Genomic DNA, 19,548 nt, shown 5'->3' with positions numbered 1-19,548 from the left:
GATTAACCCCTTCTATGCCGCGATCAGCGCTGACCGCGGCATAGAGGGGATGTGCAGCGGGTGAGAGCCGATTGAGTCCCCGCGGTGCTGTGGCGGGGACTCGATGGATGAGAAGGCAGCCCGATGCCCTGCAAGGCATCGGGACCTGCCTTCTATGGGTGCCCAGGAGATCCAGCCTCAGGCTTGATCTCCTAGGCAACCTGTTAGTGTATTACACAGAGAAATACACTAACAGGCAATGTATTACAATACAGATGCATTGCAGAGGGGATCAGACCCCCAAAAGTAAAGTCCCAGAGTGGGACAGAAATAAAGTTTAACAAAAAGCCGAGTTTTTAATAAAAAAAATTGTTTCAAATAAAGAAAAAAAACGCCCCTTTCCCCTGATATTATTTAAAAAATAGAAGAAAAAAAAGAAAACCCACATGTATTAGCTATCGCAGCATCTGTAACGACCGGCTCTATGAATACATCACATGATCCACCCCATCTGATAAACATCGTAAAAATAAATAAAAACTGTTTAAAAATAAAGCCATTTTTGTCCCTTTGCATTACAAAAAGTGCAACACCAGGCAATAAAAAAGGCATATGCCCCCTAAAATGGTACTAATAAAACTGTCATCCCGCAAAAAATTAGATCCTAAGAAAATTGCCCAAAAAATAAAACTATGACTCACACAATGGAGACACTAAAATGATTATTTTTTTATTTTTTTTGCTTCAAAAATGCTATTGTGTTAAAGTGAAATAAAAAAGTAGATGTTAGCCATCACTGTGTCCGTAACAACCTGCTCTATAAAAAAATATCCTATGACCTAACTCCTCAGATGAACGCCGTAAAAAAAAAAAAAAATATAGTGCCAAAAAAGCCAATTTTTGTCACCTAACATCATTTATAGTGCAACACTAAGCAATCAAAAAGGCATATGCTCCCCAAGCTGTCATCTCATCCCGCAAAAAATGAGACTCTACCTAAGACAATCGGTCAAAAAATAAAAGCTATGGCTCTCAGACTATGGAGACATTAAAACATCATATTTTTTGTTTAAAAAATGCTTTTGTGTAATACTTAAATAAATAAAAAGTATACATATTGGGTATTGCCACGTCCGTAGCTATACTAAAAATGTCATGTGACCAAACCCCTCAGGTGAACGCTGTAAAAATTTATAATTAAAAACTACTAAAACAACTAAAAAAATCATACAGTGCCTTGCAAAAGTATTCACCCCCCCTGACTTTTTTCGTATTTCGGTGCCTCACAACCTGGAATTAACATGGATTGTTTGGGGATTTGCATCATTTAATTTACAGAACATGCCCACAACTTTGAAGAGTGTTTTTATTTTTATTTATTGTAAAGCAAATGACAAATAGCACAAAATAAAGTCAATGTGCATAATTATTCACCCAGCTAAAGTCAGTACTTTGTAGAGCCACCTTTTGCGGCAATCACAGCTCCAAGTTGCTCTGGATAAGTCTCTATGAGCTTGCCACATCTTACCACTGGGATTTTTGCCCATTCCTCCTTGCAATACGGATTCTGCTCCTTCAAGTTGGATGGTTTGCGCTTGTGAACAGCAATCTTTAAGGCTACTTTCACACTAGCGTTCGGGTGTCCGCTCGTGCGCTCCGTTTGAAGGGGCTCACGAGCGGCCCCGAACGCATCTGTCTGGCCCCAATGAATTCTCAGTGGAGGCGGATCCACTGAGAATGCATCCGCCTGCCAGCGCTCAGCCTCCGCTCCGCTCAGTGAGCGGACACCTGAACGCTGCTTGCAGCGTTCGGGTGTCCGCCTGGCCGTGCGGAGGCAAGCGGATCCGTCCAGACTTACAATGTAAGTCAATGGGGACGGATCCGCTTGAAGATGACACCATATGGCTCAATCTTCAAACGGATCCGTTCCCCATTGACTTTCAATGTAAAGTCTGAACGGATCCGCTCAGGCTACTTTCATACTTAGAAAATTTTCTAAGTTTTAATGCAGACGGATCCGTTCTGAACGGATGCGAACGTCTGCATTATCGGAGCGGATCCGTCTGATGAAACATCAGACGGATCCGCTCCGAACGCTAGTGTAAAAGTAGCCCAAGTCTGACCACAGATTTTCTATTGGATTGAGATCTGGGCTTTGACTAGGCCATTCCAACACAGTTATGTTTCCCCATAAACCACTCAAGTGTTTCTTTAGCAGTGTGTTTGGGGTCATTGTCCTGCTGGAAGGTGAACCTCCGTCCTAGCCTCAAATCACAGAGTGGTGCAGGTTTTGCTCCAGAATATCCCTGTATTTAGCACCATCCATCTTTCCCTCAACTCTGACCAGTTTCCCAGTCCTATCCCCACAGCATGATGCTGCCACCACCGTGTTTCACTGTGGGAATGGTGTTCTTTATGTGATGTGTTGGGTTTGCTCCAGACATAGCGTTTTCTTTGGCCGAAAAGTAAAATTTTAGTCTCATCAGACCAGAGCACCTTCCTCCTTACATTTTGGGAGTCTCCCACACGCCTTTTCACAAACTTACAACGTGCCTTTTTGTTTTTAGCTGAAAGTAATGGCTTTCTTCTGACCACTCTGCCATAAATCCCAACTCTATGGAGCGTTAGAGCTGTTGTGATACCAAATTTGATTAGATTTCGATACCCTAAAGTATTGCGATACTCGATACCATTTGATACCACGCGAAAAAAATAAACCAAAAATGCCACGTGCTTAGCTTATGCAGATTTCCCGGCTGCAGGCTCCGCCCACACACTTGCTGGCAGCGCGATCCGTGCCTGCAGGCTGAATGGTGGAGCGGAGAGAAGTCTTCCTGCTTCACCATTCAGAGTGCCGCAGGCTTGAAGGAGGGGAGGAGTGCGGGGAGCTAAGCGGTGAGGGACGTGCCCCCCCCCCCCCCCCCCCCCTGCCACTGTGTAGCTTGGTTCCTGCCTTTTGCCATTTTCCCTGCCTTTCCCGGGCTGTTTGTGGTGCGCCGTGTGTTTGGCCGCTGTGCATGCGCACTTCAATAATAGTCACAAACACACGGACACCAGCCCTGAGCACTCACACAGTGCTTTTATTAGTATGGATGATTCCATGTGGTATATGCATACTGGCAATTCTCCACGGTTTAGGCACTATAGTCCTGGATCGGGGAGCCTCTGAAGTGGGAACAGGTATCTTAAGTTTCCCTAGGGTATGGCATCAGTCTACAGTCTGTAGAGACAATCTAATAGTGGAGGGGAGGATTGAGGTTGGAGCTGTCGGACCTTATGTCACTTTGTGAATGGGACAGCTCCTCATCTAAAGGGTAAGGCCTCATGTGGTATCTGCCCCGTGCACAGTGTACGCTGGAGGGGTAATAAGAATCTGCACGTCTGAGCTTGCCTAAAGAATACTGGTGACCTAGTCTGGTGCCTAAAGTGCTCCAACTGGTGAAGGAACTATTCTGGTAATAGAGGTAACTTTTCCTGAAGGTTCAAAGTGTAAGTTCACCTTTAAGATGGGTCTGATGCTAAACATGGCACTATGAGGGGCGTTCATCAACGAGTTTAGGCCGCTATTGTGGAGTAAAAAAGCCGCAGATTATGGCGCGTGTCATATTTGCACCATAATTTGTAACTTTGAGCTTCTTGCCAATTTTCTAAAGTAATAAGAAGTGGTTCTTAGTGGGAGGGCATGGCTTATCACGGCACGCCGGATTTACTGTAATTTGCACCAGAAACTGGCATAAGTTATAGCTCGTTGCACCTGCCTCTAGCTGGTGTTGATTTGAGGTTCTGGTGCATGGACTTAATAAATTAGGCGCATTTTACTCCAGTGGACAGGGGTAAAGACTGGTGTGTGGAACCGCAGCATGGCACTCTGAGAGAATCTGTTACCCGCTTCATAACGTAGTGATGTATCATTTACTTGGCAATATGTGTGGATCTGGTTCAGCACAGCCAAGCACTAAAGTCCGCTATGAACTCTGAATCCTCCGTGTTCATGAGCAGTAGGCTATGCTCATGCATAGGAGAACGTTAAAGCGCTGCGTCCTAACTTTAGGCCACTTGGTAAGTGATGGCGTATACTAGCATTACACGGTTACTTATTATATTGTAAAAACCCTTTTAATCATGTCACTGTAGCAGACCACCAGGGATTGAATCCACTCACTGTCCTAGTGCAGGGTTGTTATTCTCCCTGATGGATACTGATGATCTGAGGATAGGTAATCGGTGTATAATGCCTCAGTCACACGTCAGTGTTCGGTCAGTGATTTTGAGCCAAAACCAGGTGCGATTGGAAACACAGAACAGGTGCAGCTCTTTTTCTTATACCTTATGCATGTGGAGGCTCCAATCCTGGTTTTGGCTTAACAGTCACTGATGGAAATCACTGATGTGTGAATGAGGCTTAAAGTGTAACTGTCATTCTTTTTTTCTTTGTAATGTGTAGGGGCAGTGATACTAACCATTTTTGTAATATACTTTAATTACTGAAATTGTAGATTTCTATTAGAAAATAGCTCTAAAGTGGCCTATTTTGAGCCTTAGCAACGCTCCTCTGTCTTCTGTTTACATAAGTCAGTATTAGCAAGTCTCCACTGTTATGTAAACAGAAGACAGAGGAGCGTTGCTAAGGCTCAAAATGGGTCACTTTAGAGCTATTTTTCTAATAGAAATCTACAATTTCAGTAATTAAAGTATATTACTAAAATGGTTAATATCCCTGCCCCTACACATTGCAAAAATAAAAAAAAGAATGACCGTTAACATCTGACTACTGTATTACTAATGAACCTGTTCCCACTCAGTGCTGTAACAGTATATCTGTACAAGTAAGCAGTTAGCGCTCAGCTATTACTATAGTGTGGCTAAGGAGCTGCCCACACAATCACTTGCTAGTGACAGTTAGATGCTGCAGTTAATATTGATCACAGAATCTAAGTGGTTAGCAGAAGGGGGCTTCCTCTCATCATTTGCAAAATGCAGTTATGGATTACCAAGGGGTTGCCATGTACCAATGCCTTTGGCAGGGCTGTACAGTGACAGTACAGCAGTATTAGTGTATTTTATGTTGAAGCCTCCTAGTGGGACATGGTGGGGATAGTTCTTCCCCTTAGTGTTTTTTTTTTTACAACTCCTGAACTCCTTACAAAATTGGTATCTGTCATAACGACATACTATAATAACCTTTTTATCCCATACACTGAATATTGTAAAAGACAAAATTGCATATTTTTTTTTTAACCTCAGATAAAAAAGTTGTATGTACCACAAAATGGTCCCAATGAAAGCTGAAACTTGCACATAACTATCAATGGAAAAATGTAAAGTGTTCAAATGTAAGAAATTATTTTAAACCTTTTTTTTTTTTTTTTTTCCTGTGCAAAAGTACAAAAAACGATAAACTGCTTAACAATTACTGGTGGGGCAAACTGTTCATTCCTGATAACGGCCTTCTCCGTCAGTCCACGTAACAGGGCCTTTATAATCATTCTACCTTTGCTGTAATTGAAATCTGCTCATGCACTGAATTGACATGAGCTTGTGATAGTTTTATATTTAGTGACCAACTGAAAGAGGCAGAGCTGCAGCCTGGACCAATGAGGACACTACCTGTAGGCACTAACTACACCCCTAATGGAGCTGAGCTCAGAAGCAGCAGGGGGGAGTGCAGGTAAATCCTCCCCTCTAGGTACTGTCTTGTATATCACCTTTGAGGCTGTGATTGGAAATCCCCTTCAAGAGGGAAGATTAGCACAAGCTTTTTACATTGGCAATATGGGCTGATAAGGCTACTTTCACACTAGCGGCAGCCTTCTCTGGCAGGCTGTTCCAGCGGGTGAACAGCCTGGCAGATTCTTGCTGCCGCTAGTGCACGCTTGCCGCCGGAGGTCCGCTCCGGCTCCATTGACTATAATGGGGGTGGACCGGAGTTCCAGTGTTAGCACGGCAGCCGGAATAAAACTACGCCAACATCATTTAAAAAATAAATAAAAATGAATGTAGCAAGGAAAAACGTAATATCTAGAAATCAGTTCATCATTCCTGGCTTTGGTGTTCACTGAAGTCAAGGTGGTCATTTGTTCCTTTTTCAAGCGGAAAAGAAAACTAATATTGGGCCCTGGGGTCATATTCATGGCTTATTCCACAGAATTTGAGTTTTCAGGTCTTGTTTAATTGTTTAATCTGATCTCTGTAGTGTTTGAAGATACTGTGGAAGAGCGTGTTATCAATGAGGAGTACAAAATCTGGAAGAAAAATACTCCCTTCCTCTATGACCTGGTAATGACACATGCCCTGGAGTGGCCAAGTCTGACTGTGCAGTGGCTTCCTGATGTTACCAGGTAAAAATCATTGTGTGACTGTATTGTGGGATAGGTGTAGTTATATAGATATATAATGCTTGCTGTGATTTCAGGTTTGAGCAGAATGTGACTTTGATTCTTCACATTTCTGAGATGAGGGTATTCATGGGGGTGACTAGCTTAGTCCCATTCACCCCGTTCCTATCAGCTGGTCATGGGCAGCATGGTGGCTCATGGTGCCTGCAGCGCTGGGGTCCTAGGTTCGAATCTGACCAAGGACAACATCTGCATGTAGTTTGTTCTTTTTATGTTTGGAGTGTGGGGTGAAACCGGAGTACCCGGAGGAAAACCATGATAAGACATACTGATTAAGAACTTGGATTGTGAGCCCTATGGGGCTTGATGCTAATGTCTGTAAAGTGCTGTGGAATATGTCAGCACTATATAAGTGCATAAAATAAATACCATAAATTGCACCTCCACCAGTCTGATATTGGTATTGTCCTAAAGGTCAGTCATCCATATTTAAGTCCTGGAAAACCCTTTTAAGTGGTGCGTAATTGCTTTATGATTGCATAGCATTGTACACTTGAAGGGGTATTTCAATCCCCACTTGCGCCTTCCCCAGCCCTTGACCCACCGGGATACAGTGGCTAGAGATGGTTGGGACTTCAGAAACAGACGAGCATGTTTTGTGGAACCAACCACCTCTGGGCCATAGGTGGGACCTGGATTTATCAGATATGTATGGAATACCCTATGGATATGTTATAATTGTGTGTGTGATGGGAATCCCACTTAACACTTGAGACTCAATAGGTGACTTTTGGCTAGTGTGTTGGTTTCTTCCCACCCTCAACATATGTATAGCTATAGGATACATATAAAATATTAGCTTGGTTTGTGATCCTGTGTTCCCCCGCTGCATTGATCTCCAAACTATTGGTGTTTAGCGTTTGTAAAACTACAACTCCCATCATGCTCTGATAGCTTCAGGCGAATTGCATGATAGGATTTAAAGTTTTGCAACAGCTGGAGAGCCAAGTTGGGGGACATTGCCCAACAGGACAAGTCTATAGGAACTGAGCTGTGTGCACATCTGTTAATACATATTACTAAGACTATGATGGAGTGAACCACATGTGTATGTGGCCTCTCCTTTTATCATGGTAAACGTTTTTATGGTCATCTGGATTCGGTTAACTTCTTAGGACAAAGATCATATATTTCCCCTTTGCCTATGACAGCACCCCTGGAGAGACCGCCTCCTCAGGACATGAAACGGGAACCAGAACCGCCTTTTAAAAGGGACTATTCCCTCTATCCCCAGTTCTGTTTGCTGTCCTAAGGGACAGGTGGGAATTGGATCCACTGGATAAAGTGAAGATGGAGCTGCGGGAGCCCCGGCTATGTATAGTGTGAGGAGGGTTATCCCGCGTGGCATGACTCCTTTAGGAGCCGTTGCAGAAGACTGGGCTCCCTTCTCTCTCCTACCCCACTCCCTTTCCAGGGGCTTCAGCCTCCCTGGGCTTCTGCCGCCCCGCATTCTGGAAGCTTTACTTCCGGGTTGTGGCGGTGGGAGTAAGCCAACGCTACAGCCGGAAGGGGCGGAGCAGGCATGCGTGCAGAGGAGAAAAGCCCAGTTAGCTTGCTGCCATGCTGAGTGGAAGAAGCTGGCAATTCCTCCATTCTTACTGGTTTTGCTTGGTGAGCATGGAGCAGGCTCAGCGCGCTGAAACCACCAATGATATGCCCGTACCAGGGTGGGGTAAGAGGGGTTGTACCCTGACAGTTTTACAGTATATGCTCATGGGGGTCATTTTTGTGCTAGGGTATCTAAGGCAGGGCTCGACAAATCCCAGGCGCCAGGTCGCCATGGCGACCAGGAATTTAGTCCTGGCGCTTGGGTATTTTTCAGCCCGTTTTCAAAGGTGCCCGGGCGATGGGTGCGGAGCTGCCGTTCTGTCCGGAGGCAGCACAGTTTGAAACAGCTCGGTCACAGCACACAATAGCAGAGACGCTGGCAGCAGGGAGGGGAGGGACTCGGGAGGAGTGTAATCTGATCCTAGAGTGGAAGCTGCTTCTGCCAGCCCCTCCCCGCCCACCAACCAATCAGAGCTGAGGCAAGGCAAGCACTAGCAGCTCTGAGTCACTGACACAAGTACAGGGAGTCTAAGGGCTCATTCAGACGGCCGTATGCTGTCCGCAAAAATACTGAATGCTATCCGTTTTTTTGCGGATCCGCAAAAAAAATGAAACATGTCCTATACTTGTCCGTGAAAATCAGGACATGGCCCCATTGAAGTCTATGGGTCCGCAAAAATACTGAATGCTATCCGTTTTTTTGCAGATCCGTTTTTTTGCGGATCTGCAAAAAAACGGATAGCATTCAGTATTTTTGCGGACAGCATACGGCCGTCTGAATGAGCCCTAAGTAAGAAAGAATCGAATGAGTCACAGGTTAAAAGAATCTGAAGATCCGATTAGTTAGTAACTCATTCGATTCTTTGAGTTAAAAGAACAGTCAGTCAGACTCTAGAACAGGTTACACTGAGGCTGTCGGCTGATGCTTTGCAGCAGTGATGAGGTTAAGGGACCGGAGCAGAGATAAGAGAAGTGACAGGACACAGTTTAGATTACAGTTTGAATTAACCCTTTAGGATCAAATTGGCTTCTCAAGGAGATCTATATGTTAAAGGCATCCCTTCTTCTGTCTCAATCAGTAGCTATAGAACTAAGGGTACTTTCACACTTGCGGCAGGATGGATCTGGCAGGCTGTTCACCCTGTCGGATCCGTCCTTCCGCTGTTTCGCCGGACCACCGCTCCGTCCCCATTGACTATAATGGGGGCAGAGCTCTGGCGCAGCACGGCAGTGCATGGTAAAAGTCCTGCATGTCCAACTTTTTAGTCCGGCGGCCTCTCACCGCGAACTGCCATGCTGCGCCAGAGCTCCACCCCAGTCCCCATTATAGTCAATAGTGTCCGGGGATGGAGCGGCGGTATATGTAACATGGTATACAGCATTATTGGGGGGGCTCTATGGAGAAGTGGGGGGGGGGGCACTATGGGGGCACCTACTAGGGGCTTTATGACGCGGCTCCGCCTGGCTCCTAACTTTTTTAGCTGGCTCCTAGATTCCAAGGAAATTTGTCAGGTCCTGATCTAAGGAGTCTTCCAAGAAGATCTCCAGATCAAAAGAAAGGGGATGTGCTGTGTGTAAAAAGAAGCTACTCTCTGCCTGGGAAAAACCCCTATGCCAAGTGTGTATAAGCAAGTTAATGGAGGAGGAAGCGCCGTCTCTGATGGGCAGCATTAAACAGATAATGCTTGAAGTCAGAGAATCGGTTAGCGGTTTAATTAGAACCCGCCCCAGTACTTTTGCGACTGCATCTAATCCCCCCCTCTAGTGACAGTGATGTACTTTCTGGATTGGAAGAGGAAGGAGAATGGGTGTCATCTAATGACTCTGCAGGGAAACCACTGTTTCATGTTGAGAACACCAACTCCCTAGTCAAGGCTGTTAGAGCTACCATGGGGTTGGATGATCAGAAGCCACCGCAGTCAGTCCAGGACTCTGACGGTCTAGGTCTTAGAAGAAGAAGAAAGGTGTTTGACGTGCATTAAAAATATTCAAGCAGAGTGGAACAAACCTGATAGGAAGTTTTTTTTCTTCTTCTGTGAAGCGGAAATAACATTTTGATGAAGAAACCTCTGCTTCTTGGGATAGGGCCCCAAAGCTTGATGCTCCGGTAGCCAAAATGTCCAAAAAAGCAGAGCTTCCTTTTGAAGATATGGGTTCGCTTAAGGACCCAATGGACAAGAGTGCAGAGGTTTATTTAAAATAAAGAATTGGGAAGCCTCTGCAGCTGCTTTTAAGCCCCCTATTGCTGCCACTTCTGTTGGTAGATTCCTGAAGGTTTGAATGGGGGAGTTAGAAGCTCGCATTAACCTCTTAAGGACATGGGGCGTACAGGTACGCCCTTATGTCCTGGTACGCCCTATGTATTTTCGATCACTGCCGTGCGGCTGGCAGTGCTCGGAACCCGGTGCCTGCTCATATCATTGAGCAGGCACCTAGGCTAAATGCGCGGGGGGGGGGGGGGGGGGTCCCGTGACCCCCCCCCATGTCGGCGATCGCAGCAAACCGCAGGTCAATTCAGACCTGCGGTTTGCTGCGCTTTCTGCAGTTTCGGACCGCGGGGATCAGAAACTTTAGTATGCTGAAAATATATCTGTATTTCCCCCCCTGCACCCCTGAGTGATTTTATCCCGGGGGGAGGGATGCGGGCGGTGCGGCAGGTGGGATCGCGATCCCCCGCCCGCCTCCCCTTGAATAATCGTTGGTGGCCAGTGGGTATACCAGGGTGTCAGCACATTGCTGACACCCTGGTATAAACGGCTGACATCTGTGATGCGATGGCAGCCGTTTAACCCTTTCCATACCGCGGTCCGTATGGACCGCTGTATGGAAAAGGTTAACAGCTCAGGGAGCTCCCTCCCTCTCCCATCGGGGGGCTGCTGTACCTTTGCAGCCCCCCGATGGAGAGGGAGACAGCCCCCAGACAGATCCCCTCCTTACCCTTCCCCATCTGCGAAGTTGTGGCAGACGGGGAAGGTTCCCATGGCAACAGGACGCCTTCTCAGGCATCCTGCTGTCCATGGTGCTGAACAGATCTGTGCTAAAGGCATAGATCTGTTCAGACAAAGTGTAAGTAAAATACAGTACAATACACTATATAGTGTACTGTATTATACAGACATCAGACCTACTGGATCTTCAAGAACCAAGTGGGTCTGGGTCAAAAAAAGTAAAAATAAAACACATTTATCACTGATTAAAAATGAAAAATAAAATTCCCTACACATGTTTGGTTTCACCGCGTCCGTAAAGACCTGATCTATAAAACGGTCATGTTACTTTACCCGAACGGTGAACGCCATAAAAATAAAAAATCAAAAACTATGATGAAATTGAAATTTTGCCCACCTTACTTCCCAAAAAAAGGTAATAAAAGTGATCAAAAAAGTCGCATGTACGCCAAAATTGTAACAATCAAACCGTCATCTCATCCCGCAAAAATCATACCCTACCCAAGATAATCGCCCAAAAACTGAAAAAACTATGGCTCTTAGACTATGGAAACACTAAAACATGAATTTTTTTTTTTTGTTTCAAAAATGAAATCATTGTGTAAAACTTACATAAATAAAAAAAATTGTATACATATTAGGTATCGCCGTGTCCGTGACAACCTGCTCTATAAAATTACCACATGATCTAACCTGTCAGATGAATGTTGTAAATAACAAGAAAAAAACGGTGCCAAAAAAACTATTTCTTGTTACCTTGCCGCACAAAAAGTGTAATAGAGAGCAACCAAAAATCATATGTACCCTAAACTAGTACCAACAAAACTGCCACCCTATCCCGTAGTTTCTAAAATGAGGTCACTTTTTTGGAGTTTCTACTCTAGTCGTGCATCAGGGGGGCTTCAAATGGGACATGGTGTCAAAAAACGGTCCAGCAAAACCTGCCTTCCAAAAACCGTATGGCATTCCTTTCCTTCTGCGCCCTGCCGTGTGCCCGTACAGCGGTTTACGACCACATATGGGGTGTTTCTGTAAACTACAGAATCGGGGCCATAAATATTGAGTTTTGTTTGGCTGTTAACCCTTGCTTTGTAACTGGAAAAAAACAGATCAGAGGCTGGCTGCCATGGTCAGCTCCCTGCTGTTGTGTGCACAAAGGGTGAATATGACAAGGGTTCTAGCCCTTAAGGAGGCTAATAGTTATTAAATAAAAAGTAAAAAAAAATAAAGTTTAACCCCCCCCATATAGAAAACTATATATCGCATATCGCACATGCTTAAAATTATATCGCAATATAGATTTTAGGCCATATCGCCCACCCCTACTTGAGAGGTAGTTTATAGAATGGGGTCATTTTTGGGTGGTTTCTATTAGGGATCGACCGATTATCGGTTTTACCGATATTATCGGCCGATATTCGGGATTTTGAACGTTATCGGCATCTATTTTGCCGATATACCGATAACGTATTGGGAACACAGAACGCGCTGCTCTCAGCGCTCTCTGTGTTCCCTCAGCAGCACAGGGGAGAAGGAAGCAGTGTCTCCCTCCCCCTGTGATGCTGCTGCCGCCAATTAGAGGAGAGAGGACAAAAGGGGAGGGGCTGTGGCCACCACTCCACCAATGAAGAGAAGTCTTTCATTAATTCATATACAGGAGGCCGGAGCTGGCTGCAGAATCACATAGCCGGCTCCAGACCTATATGAGCTGTAGCTGCGATCTGCGGTAGTTAACCCCTTAGGTGCCGCGGATCGCAGCTACCGCTCATAGAGGTTGGGAGCCTGCTATGTGATTCTGCAGCCAGCTCCCGCCTCCTGTATATGAATTAATGAAAGACTTATCTTCATTGGTGGCGCAGTGCGCCCCCCATCCCAGTATTAAAAATGTTGGTGGCGCAGTGCGCCCCCCCCCCCCAGTATTAATCATTGGTGGCAGTGGCCACAGGATCCCCTCTCTCCTGGGGCTCCGATCGGTTACCATGGCAGCCAGGACGCTATTGAAGCCCTGGCTGCCATGTTCAGCTCCATGCTGCGGTGTGCACAAAGCACAGAGCAGCAGGGACAGTGTGAGATCCTACTCACCCTGATAGATCTCTATCAAGGTGAATAGGACAAGGGTTCTAGTCCTTAACCTCTTAAGGACATAGGGCGTACAGGTACGCCCTTGTGCCCTGGTACTTGACACAGGGCGTACATGTACGCCCTGTGTATTTTCGATCACTGCCGTGCGGCTGGCAGTGATCGGAACCCGGTGCCTGCTCAAATCATTGAGCAGGCACCTAGGCTAAATGCGCGTGGGGGTCCCGTGACCCCCCCATGTCGGCGATCGTGGCAAACCGCAGGTCAATTCAGACCTGCGGTTTGCTGCGATTTCTGCAGTTTCTGGTCCCCGCGGTCCCTGACCTCGGGGATCAAACTTTATATGCTTAAAAAAACGTTTTATTCACCCCCCCCCCCTGCACCCCCGAATGATTTTATGGTGGCGGGAGGTGCAGGGGGAGGGTTGTGGGCGGTGCGGCAGGCGGGATCGCGATCCCCCGCCCGCCTCCTTGTATAATCGTTGGTTTCTAGTGGGTATACCAGGGTGCCAGCACATTGCTGGCACCCTGGTATAAACGGCTGACGTCTGCGATGCGATGTCAGCCGTTTAACCCTTTCCATACAGCGGTCCGTACAGACCGCTGTATGGAAAAGGTTAACAGCGCAGGGAGCTCCCTCCCTCTCCCATCGGGGGGCTGCTGTGCCTTTGCAGCCCCCCGATGGAGAGGGAGAGAGCCCCCAGACAGCCCCCCGAGAGATCCCCTCCTTACCCTTCCCCCGTCTGCGAAGTTCTGAGCAGATGGGGAAGGTTCCCATGGCAACAGGACGCCTCTCAGGCATCCTGCTGTCCATGGTGCTGAACAGATCTGTGCTAAAAGGCATAGATCTGTTCAGTGTAAGTAAAATACAGTGCAGTACAATATATATTGTACTGTACTGTATTATACAGACATCAGACCCACTGGATCTTCAAGAACCAAGTGGGTCTGGGTCAAAAAAAAGTGAATAAAAGTGAAAAAAAAGTAAAAATCAAAAAACACATTTATCACTGATAAAAAATGAAAAAAATAAAATTCCCTACACATGTTTGGTATCGCCGCGTCCGTAACGACCTGATCTATAAAACGGTCATGTTACTTTACCCGAACGGTGAACACCATAAAAATAAAAAATAAAAAACTATGATGAAATTGAAATTTTGCCCACCTTACTTCCCAAAAAAGGTAATAAAAGTGATCAAAAAAGTCGCATGTACGCCAAAATTGTAACAATCAAACCGTCATCTCATCCCGCAAAAATCATACCCTACCCAAGATAATCGCCCAAAAACTGAAAAAACTATGGCTCTTAGACTATGGAAACTAAAAACTAAACTAAAACATGATTTTTTTTTTGTTTCAAAAAGGAAATCATTGTGTAAAACTTACATAAATAAAAAAAGTATACATATTAGGTATCGCCGCGTCCGTGACAACCTGCTCTATAAAATTACCACATGATCTAACCTGTCAGATGAATGTTGTAAATAACAAAAAAAAAAACGGTGCCAAAAAAGCTATTTTTTGTTACCTTGCCGCACAAAAAGTGTAATATAGAGCAACCAAAAATCATATGTACCCTAAACTAGTACCAACAAAACTGCCAACCTATCCCGTAGTTTCTAAAATGGGGTCACTTTTTTGGAGTTTCTACTCTAAGGGTGCATCAGGGGGGCTTCAAATGGGACATGGTGTAAAAAAAAACTGTCCAGCAAAACCTGCCTTCCAAAAACTGTATGGCATTCCTTTCCTTCTGCGCCCTGCCGTGTGCCCGTACAGTAGTTTACAGAAACACCCCATATGTGGCCGTAAACTACAGAATTAGGGCCATAAATAATGAGTTTTGTTTGGCTGTTAACCCTTGCTTTGTAACTGGAAAAAAATATTAAAATGGAAAATCTGCCAAAAAAGTGAAATTTTGAAATTGTATCTCTATTTTCCATTAAATCTTGTGCAACACCTAAAGGGTTAACCAAGTTTGTAAAATCAGTTTTGAATACCTTGAGTGGTGTAGTTTCTTAGATGGGGTCACTTTTATGGAGTTTATAATCTAGGGGTGCATCAGGGGGGCTTCAAATGGGACATGGTGCCAAAAAAACAGTCTAGCAAAATCAGCCCTCCAAAAACCAAACGGCGCACCTTTCACTCTACGCCCCGCTGTGTGGCCGTACAGTAGTTTACGGCCACATATTGGGTGTTTCTGTAAACGGCAGAGTCAGGGCAATAAAGATAGTCTTGTTTGGCTGTTAACCCTTGGTTTGTTAGTGGAAAAAATGGGTTAAAATGAAAAATTAGACAAAAAAAAATGAAATTCTCAAATTTCCTCCCCATTTGCCAATAACTCTTGTGCAACACCTAAAGGGTTAACAACGTATGCAAAATCAGTTTTGAATACCTTGAGGGGTGTAGTTTCTTAGATGGGGTCATTTTTGGTTGGTTTCTATAATGTAAGCCTCGCAAAGTGACTTGAGACCTAAACTGGTCCCTAAAAATTGAGTTTTTGTAAATTTCTGAAAAATTTCAAGATTTGCTTCTAAAGTTCTAAGCCTTGTAACATCCCCAAAAAATAAAATATCATTCCAAAACAATTCAAACATGAAGTAGACATATGGGGAATGTAAAGTCATCACAATTTTTGGGGGTATTACTATGTATTACAGAAGTAGAGAAACTGAAACTTTGAAATTTGCTAATTTTTCCAAATTTTTGTTAAATTAAGTATTTTTTGGTGCAAAAATTATTAAATTATAATTATTTTTTTGACTCCATTTTACCAGTGTCATTAAGTACAATATGTGACGAAAAAACTATCTCAGAATGGCCTGGATAAGTCAAAGCGTTTTAAAGTTATCAGCACTTAAAGTGACACTGGTCAGATTTGCAAAAAATGGCCTGGTCCTTAAGGTGACATAAGGCTGTGTCCCTAAGGGGTTAAGGAGGGTACCCCTAGGGAGCAGTTGCTTTCTTCTTTAACTACTATAAATAGTGCTTTAGAATTTTAAGATTTTTTGCTAGGGCTTCTGCCTTATCTAACTCCACCTGTAGAGCAATTTGGTTAAAGGCCTGGAATGGGGATGCTAATTCCAAGGCTAAGCTTTGTGTATTCCTTGTCAGGGTGAATTTTTATTTGGGCCAATCCTTGACAATTTTCTAGAAAAGGCCTCAGGCAAGAAAAAGGGCTTTCGCTTCACTAGTCAGCCACCTAGGAGGTCTTGCTGTCCCCGATTTTAATAGAGCTTTAAGGGAAGAGAGAGGGCAAAGCAGTTTACAGAAGCTGCTAGGAAGTCTAAGGGATTTCTTTCTGGGTTTGATGCCTCTAAAACAGTCCCAATGACTCCTGGCCCCCAGTTGGTAGTCTGTCCCTCGTTTCTCATCGGTGGCAGAAGATCTCCAACAGCCCTTGGATAAATTCTGTGATAAGGGAGGGCTTAAAGGGTTTCTGTCATGGGAAAAATCGTTATGTAGCTGGCATTAGCGATGTGCTAATGTCAGCAGTACATAACAGTATGTTTAACTCCCTGCCTGCTGCCGTTCTCTTAAGAAACAGATTTTTATAATATGCTAATGAAGCCTCTAGGTGGCAGGCCTGTGACGTAATTGGCGCAGTGAGGAAGCTGGAAGCAGCAGAGCGTCCTTCACTCACTGCGCCTGCGCCGAATACTAAACGGGATGGTGCATGCGCGGGATTATGAGGACGATGAGAAGGAAGTCAATCAAGTGGACCTGGGCGTGCCAAAAGGTGAGTAGACAGCCTCTAGGTCAGTGATGGCGAACCTATGGCACGGGTGCCAGAGGCGGCACTCAGAGCCCTCTCTGTGGGCACTCGCACCCTGGAAAAGGTCTATGGTGTACCAATATGCCTTAGACTTTTCCTGCCATTCATCAGTGCAGGGCGCACTATGAACAGCACAGGCAGTTCACTGAATGTAGGCAGGCTATTATAGCTAAATAATAAAGTACATGAAAGATAGACTATACTGGACTGTAGTATTCAGGGTAAATTGCTGTGTTGGCACTTTGTGATAAATAATTAGGTTTTGGGTTGCAGTTTGGGCACTCGTCTCTAAAAGGTTCACCATCACTGCTCTAGGTGCTGCAGCAACGCCCTCATAACACCTAGAGGCTTCATTAGCATATTATAAAAGTCTGTTTTTTTTAATAGAACGGCAGCAGGCAGAGACTTCGAAAGCACACTTATGTACTGCTGACATTAGAACATTGCTAATGTCAGCTACATAACTATTCTTCCCATGACAGAAACCCCAAGGGAGTCTGTCACCACTATATGATCATATACAGCACTTAGATGGCGCTGTAGCACACCTATACAGGATTCTAATGGTACCTTTTGTTATTTTCTTTAGACGTCCAGAAGCAGAAAAAAACGTTTATTTTATATGCAAATGCACACTCAAGTGCCCAGGGGTGGCGTTCAGTGTGTAGGTGCCCAGGCTGCTCTGCCTTTTTTAACCGTTACTCCTCCCCCAGCCTCTTCCTTTGCCTGCCCTCCTAATCCCTTGTATCATCTCTAGGTCCGCCCGAGATCCTTCACACTGCTTCGGCGGCTGGCGCATGCGCACTAGTTGAATTGATGCCGTACCCAAAATGGGCATTGCAGTGTGCATGCCCCGGCCCGGCGAAGCAGTGCACAGGCGCGGGATCTCGGGCGGACCTAGAGATGATACAAGGGATTAGGAGGGCAGGCAAAGGAAGAGGCTGGGGGAGGAGTAACGGTTAAAAAGGCAGGGCAGCCTGGGCACCTACACACTGAACACCGCACCTGGGCACTTGCGAGTGCTCATTTGCATATGAAATAAACTTAGCATTTCCTGCTTCTGGACGTCTAAAGAAAATAACAAAGGTACCATTAGAATCCTGTATAGGTGTTCTACAGCGCCATGTAAGTGCTGTATATGGTCATATAGTGGTGACAGACTCCCTTTAAATCAAAGGTTTCAAAGTATTCCAGGAGGGAGATTTGTGATAACAGATTGCAGTTCAGATCCTACAAAGCAGTCGGCCATCATTTCAAAAGTTTCCTCCCTTTTTAGAGAAGGTTTTGGTAAAAGTTCCAGAGCAGGAAATGACGAGAGGTTTTTACTTGACCCTTTTTCTTGTCAAAAAAACTAATGGCTCGTTTCGAACGATAATAAACTTAGTGTTTTGAACCGTTATCTGGTGTACGAGAGATTTTGAATGGAATCAATCAGGTCAGCTTTGAACAATCTCTTCCCAGACTGCTTTATGGCCACGGTAGACCTGAGGGATGCGTACGATCATGTCCCTATCCATCCCAGCCACCAGATGTTCCTGAGTAGCAGTCCAACTAGAAGGGGAAGTTCTGCATCTTCAGTTCCAGGCCTTACCCTTTGGGCTCTCACAGGCTCCGAGGGTCTTCACAAAGATTATTGCAGAGCTGATGGCCCACGTGAGGGAGAAGGAGAATGTCATTATTCCCTACCTGGACAATTTTCTTCTTGTTGCCCGGCCAGGTTCTTTAGGGACAGATTTCCTGGTTGTGGGAGGTTCTGGAGAAACTGGGATGGAAGGTAAACCTAGAAAAGTCCAGTTTATGCCCGTCAGAGATGCAGCTTCTTAGGAAGGATCCTGAACTCCAGTTCCCAGAGATGCCTGTTACCCCTTCAAAAAGCCCTCCTTATCAAATCAAGGGTTCAGCTCCTGCACTCGCATCCATTGGTCACTTTGAGGGAGGTCATATCTGCTGGTTCTCATGACAGCTGCTATTCCGGGGGTAGAGTGGGCCCAGTATCATTCAAGGCTTCTCCAGCTTCAGATTCTGCAGGATTAGGAAAGATGTCTCCTCTCTGGATGCAGGGATTTCTCTGTCACCCCAAACGGAGTTCCTTGGGGTGGTGGATGGATCTGCAAAATCTAGAGAGGGGTTCCTTGGCTCAGGCATGCGGTTCTCCCCTTGACCAGATGCCAGCCCATCCGGTTGGGGAGCCCTTGTAGGGTCCCTTCTGTTGCAGGGGATCTGGGATAGCTATTCTCTTTCCCAGTCTCACAATTTCAAGTAACTGAATGCCATCCGGATAGCCTTAGTGCATAGTCTCCTGGTTATCAGAGGCAGATATGTGAGTTTACTCAGTACAACAGCAGTGGCTTATATCAACAGGAAGGGAGGTACAAGGGCTCAGAGCCTCATGTCTCACTTATCAAATTTTCCTTCTGGCAGAAACTTCTGTTATCTTTCTGCAGTACATCTAAGGCTACTTTCACACTTGCGCTTGATCGGATCCGTTATGAACGGATCCGATCATATTAATGCAGACGGAGGCTCCGTTCAGTACGGATCCGTCTGCATTAATAAAGTAGCCTGAGTGGATCCGTTCAGACTTTCAATGTAAAGTCAATGGGGGACGGATCCGCTTGAAGATTGAGCCATATGGTGTCATCTTCAAGCGGATCCGTTCCCATTGACTTACATTGTAAGTCTGGACGGATCCGCACGCCTCCGCACGGCCAGGCGGACACCCGAACGCTGCAAGCAGCGTTCAGATGTCCGCCTGGCCGTGCGGAGGCGAGCGGAGGCTGAACGCCGCCAGACTGATGCAGTCTGAGCGGATCCGCATCCATTCA

The 19,548-nt window shown here is 45.4% G+C and overlaps 1 protein-coding gene across 1 annotated transcript in view; it reads left to right on the top strand.

Moving 5' to 3' along the window:
• The window catches only part of RBBP7 (RB binding protein 7, chromatin remodeling factor), a 45,955-nt gene that overhangs the window by 3,016 nt on the left and 23,391 nt on the right, over positions 1 to 19,548 (top strand). Inside the window, exon 2 of the mRNA XM_040424741.1 lies at positions 6,173 to 6,317. Within this exon, the coding sequence (XP_040280675.1) occupies positions 6,173 to 6,317 (145 nt within the window). The remainder of the gene's footprint in view (positions 1 to 6,172; positions 6,318 to 19,548) is intronic.

Source organism: Bufo bufo, chromosome 3 (genome assembly GCF_905171765.1).
Source record: "Bufo bufo chromosome 3, aBufBuf1.1, whole genome shotgun sequence".
Classification (NCBI taxonomy): Eukaryota; Metazoa; Chordata; class Amphibia; order Anura; family Bufonidae; genus Bufo; species Bufo bufo.
This window is presented reverse-complemented; position numbering and strand designations above follow the sequence as displayed.